A 4,788-nucleotide genomic window follows, 5' to 3' on the forward strand; every position below is an offset into this window, starting at 1 on the left:
TTAGGTGATCTTGTTCTTATTTTACTAGCAAATATGTCTAAATTTAGATTGATGTTCATGAGCACACTTTACTAAGAGTTTTGTAGAGAGAATTAAGAGGTGAGGTGATAGCAACTCTTTAATGGGAATTTTTATTTTCTCATTTTCTTCCCTTAGATTATGAACCACATTACCCAGTACCTTTCCTCCTATTTACTGATTACAAATTAGTCAGTTAAGGTATACCCAGAGGCTAGTCTCTGGAAGATGGTTCAATATTTTTTAGAAACTAGAGATATTCATAAATTTAATTTTTTTCTTTGGTTGGCCCATATTCAATTTTGTAATCTATGCTTAAAACTTAAATAGATGAACAAGTATGTGATTTACCACTTAAATGAAATCTGTAGCAACTGGTTGTAATCCATCAGAAGAGCTTCCCTAAGAAAAATCACTTCTAATTGTACCCATATGTACAAAATATGGCCTCTTAAACTTCAAACAAGCAAAAATTTCACTTTTTTGCCCTACTTTTCCTTTAAGGTAAATTTTAAGTTCAAATGGTAAAAATATATAACTAAAAACACTCATTGAATCCCTAGCTTTGAAATATTAAAACTGTATAAATATAAAATATAAAAAGTTATCAAACTTTAAGTAAAGTTATTAAAAACAAAATATGTGAAAATATTTTGGACTATACAAACAAAGGACTGTACAAACAGATGATAATTACCTTTTGAATCTTATTTCTTTATTAACCAAATTATTTTGTAGTGAAATTCCATTTCCCTTCCAAAAAACGAAAGAAAACAAACAATAGGGTTTTTAAGGAAAAATAGTATTTGCTGTGATAATTTTCACTGGTAGGATATAAAAATTCATCAAACTGCAGATACCATCACCTTTTTTTCCCCAAGCTACTTACTGTCAGTCACCAGAACTTCACCAGAAATTACTTAAAGATTTATTTAAATTAATTTAATCACTAGGTAAAAATAAATTTTTTTTGTTATAGAATCACATCACTTTTCTGCAGGAACAAAGCTGGTTTCCATTCATCACAAGTTCTCTAGCCCAGTCTATTTCAGTTGCTATAAGATATATGTGTCTGGAAATATTTACAAATTAATGTCTGCAATTTCTACTTGAATACAATAACGAGTCATCTTTATTTTGAGATACGTACAGCGTTTTAGATTTTCTGGCACACTCTTAACCGGGCATGTTGGCGATGGCCGGTCACTGGACTTCGACATACCAGTCCAGGACCACAGTCACAGCGCTGGAATATTTCTGGAGCTTGAGCAATATCTTTATGCCCTCTCCTAGAACACACCTGTCCCTCCAGTAGGACTGGTTTACAAATTTTAGTCCAAAAATGACGAGCGCAGCAAAGTCCAGGTCCACAGTCAAAAGTTCTAAGGCAACTTTCTCCCTCTTGTCCTGTAACAAGATGAATCATGAGCTTTAGCAGTGAATGGGGAATGTGGCATGTGGAGGGAGTGCTACGGGGATGAATGCATGGGGTGTAGGACTGAGGCCGCAAAGTGAAAATAGAAACAACAGGCAGGTCTGGAGCTCGATTTTTATGCCAAAAGCAATAATGAAATGGAAATTTCAGCCCTACATAACAGAACAAATTTTTGTATAAAGTTAAAACATTTATCAAAGAAAGATGGGATTTCCAGTCTTGAGAAATGAAATAAGTATCACTCATCAATGTTTTCTTAAATCGGATTTATACTGACACAAAGCGAGACCATTACTTACAAAGGGCCCAGTGAACCTGAAGACAGAAACAAGAATGGCCAGTTCACCACCTTCAAACTTTCTAGCTATTTTATGACAACGATTGGAATTTGAAACTGCAATTTGTTAAAAAGTATCTTAGTGAAGTTTGTATTTTTCCCAAGAATGAAAAGTGAATGTGCTTACGTTCATCTCTATTTTGTATTCTGAGGATCTAAAAAGAGAAACTGCCATTTGTTAAATTACAGACTGTAAAAAGATGTGTATGTGAAATACAATTAAACAATGAAAGGTTTTCTTGCTAACCAGTCCATAATTACAGCTATTCCCCTGTCCTCTTGGGCTGCTGACTACCTCATGCTACCCCCTATCCAATCTCATAGCTGCTTAGGGGGAGAGATTAGAAACAGGACACGCTCCCTATGTGGTTTTGGTGGAGAGGAGCCAAGTCGGTTTGAGCCTATCCTTAAGAGCCTTAGAGGAGAAAAAAAATTTTTAAGTATTCAGAAGCTGCTCTTACCCTTACTGCTTTGTGATTTCTTAACATTTGGCTTCCTTTTGTTTTTTTTCCCCTGAATTGGATGCTCAGTTGTTCCTTTTGTGTCGAGGTCATCGTGGTCATCAATCTGACTTTCCAATATTGGGGTTGCATCTTCCATTGTAGTACAAACATCTGAGAGAAAACCAGGTGTAGTTACTAACTTCAAGGATCAGAACCAAAGACATGCTAATTATCGCGGTACCGCTGCCTCCAGTTTATATATAATTTTCTAGATTTCTGGGACACGTGCACTAAATATTTACATGCTCATATGGCAAAGAAGGTAGTCAAGCAATTAATGGAATCCAAGTGAAAAGAGAATTTGAAAGATTCCAACTTGTACCCTCCCTTTAAAATCATCTCCAAATTGCTGGCAAGAGTTGTTGCCAGGAAAAACACTATTTTGTTGCATCAAGAAAAGTCAGCTGTATGAATGAATTTACTTCAAGCATGGATCCAGGAAACCTTCAGAAATGCCTATCTTGGAATATCCTAGTCTATGAGATTCAGATGCTGGCTTCAGTTTTGGAGCAAAGCGGTCCTGCAAGGATGTATGATAGTTTACCATTCATGCAGAGCATTCCTGGACAGCACATGGCATTACGCTGGCACCTCCTCCGTAATCCACGACATGTAGCACAGAACGGCGTCTCATCTTGGGGTTTGAGGCAGAATTTTCTGGTATTGCAGTCACTGTCAGACAAGCACTGTGAGCCCTGTGAAGAGAAAGTGTTGTCACAGGGCTAAGGGACTCCAACACCATGTAAGATGACTTTTGATTCAAGGCAGGAAGTAGAGGAAGCAAAGTCAGAGCGGCACTGTGAATGTTGTGCCAAACCTTGGGCAGCCTCCTAACTTTTCAATACAATTGGATTTCTCACAAAGGGGAGAATCACCAATGAAGAGAGAGACCTATGTGTGTCTGAAAAATTGTCCTACTTTTAAAACGCAAAATTTAATTCTTACGCTTTGTGGAAATGGAAGAAAATGTTTTCCCATGTGTGCCTTATAGATGATTGAGATTTTTGCTATATAGCTATGAACTCTACAAGCTATGCTAAATATAAATATCAGGTTGGTGTTTGTGGCATTCCTATTCAATTCTTTATTCTAATGATTCACATCAACTGCACCCATCTGCCAAAAAGCACTGTGGTGAGCCTTACCCAACTGAACTGTCCTTTGATTTTTTAATGATGCCGGATTTGCACCGAGAAACAGACATCAAAGACGAATTTGTCTCATCTACAGTTGATACTTTTTCATATATATGTAAAAGGATCCCTAGAAACAATTCTCTGAAGTGAGATGGTGACAAAACAATGTACCTTGGCACAAAACAACGCCCAAATATCCTGGCTGTGTGGCCGCGGTTAAATTCTTCAACCTCCGAGTTTCATTTTCATCGTCCTCATAGGAGGTGTGATGCCTGTCTCAAGTTGTGAGTTAGGTTAAATGAACTATTACGCATAAAAGAACTGGCACGCGGCAGAGCTTTCTAAATGCTACTTTCCTTCCTGATTTATAGGCAAATTTATAGCTGAGTGCCCTGAAAAGCCACTTTGCTTACTTAACATGTTAATGCCTAAGGCCATTGGATTCTACCTGGGGGTCTTCCCAACTCCTAAATTAATCCAGTTTACCTTCCAGGTAAGGTATTTCAGACAGGAATCTGAAGGACTCACTTAAACCCAAATCCAGCACCACCAACCAGGAGCGCACGGCGTCCCCTCCTCCCTAGCTGCGTTTTACCTTCCGAGCCCCTTGCACGTCGGCAGAGCTCTTGATGTTGTTGAAGTCCAAAACCAGGGCTCCCAGAGGAGCGCAGAGCCAGCTGAGCCCCAGCAAGACCACCACCGCCATCCTTCAATCTCCCGGTGTCCTAGACCGTCTCAGTCCTCTCCTCCGAGGCTGGGCTGCTCGAAACCCACCACAGAGCTTTTGCCACAATGAAACCTTAGCAAATTGCCTGTGACTCCTTCCTCAGAGAGAAGCAAATCTACGTCTGAGTAAGGTGTGTGAAATAGGAGGCGCGAGGTCTGACCAGTGGTTCTTTCTGAAACTATTTATAACCAGATATGCCCCCTCATTTCTCTCTTCCTCCCTCCTCCTTCATTTCCTTCCTTCTTACCCCACACAGGCTTCAACAAATCCCTTCAAATCTGTTTGATCAATAGTTCAAAACAAGGACTCAATAGAAGGAGAGAAGAGGCAGGGCCACAGCGGCTTCTCCTCCAGGGGTTGGATCCCTCTTAATTATTGCATATCAAAGTTAGTTCAAAGGGCTAGCGGAGAGCAGGATGTCTGTATCAAAGGCAAACTCTGATAATCACCTGCATTTCCTACCTTCAATAATCCTTTGGGGGTGGAGGGAGTCTGTTCTAAGATCTGTTTTCACAGCTAATTGTGCTCAAAGAAAGGATGAATCATATTGGCCAATGTGCTATAGAGGATGCCAAAAACTAATGAGTTACAAAATATACTGAAAAGCTTTAAACTGTGTTTCAGATAGTGAA

General features: G+C 39.1%; 1 protein-coding gene across 1 annotated transcript; it reads right to left on the reverse strand.

Annotated features, from left to right (window-relative positions):
* Window positions 1-1,132: 1,132 nt before the first annotated feature.
* Window positions 1,133-4,274, reverse strand: DKK4 (dickkopf Wnt signaling pathway inhibitor 4). Its single transcript, XM_019742048.3, has 4 exons — window positions 4,025-4,274; window positions 2,838-2,988; window positions 2,252-2,404; window positions 1,133-1,425 (listed from the first exon to the last, which is right to left on the reverse strand). The coding sequence occupies exons 1-4, from the start codon at window positions 4,133-4,135 to the stop codon at window positions 1,175-1,177; spliced, it is 666 nt and encodes a 221-aa protein (XP_019597607.2). The 5' UTR covers window positions 4,136-4,274; the 3' UTR covers window positions 1,133-1,174.
* Window positions 4,275-4,788: the final 514 nt, after the last annotated feature.

Source organism: Rhinolophus sinicus, chromosome 16 (assembly GCF_057876585.1).
Source record: "Rhinolophus sinicus isolate RSI-liver-muscle chromosome 16, RSI-T2T, whole genome shotgun sequence".
NCBI classification, from domain to species: Eukaryota; Metazoa; Chordata; class Mammalia; order Chiroptera; family Rhinolophidae; genus Rhinolophus; species Rhinolophus sinicus.

Excerpts from the sequence above, each read along its gene's own strand:
- DKK4 (XM_019742048.3), bottom strand. The coding sequence starts at position 4,135 with ATGGCGGTGGTGGTCTTGCTGGGGCTCAGCTGGCTCTGCGCTCCTCTG. Across the intron at positions 2,989-4,024 it reads ACGTGCAAGGGGCTCGGAAG|GGCTCACAGTGCTTGTCTGA; the intron begins GTAAAACGCAGC and ends TTCTCTTCACAG. Across the intron at positions 1,426-2,251 it reads GAAATCACAAAGCAGTAAGG|GACAAGAGGGAGAAAGTTGC; the intron begins GTAAGAGCAGCT and ends ATCTTGTTACAG.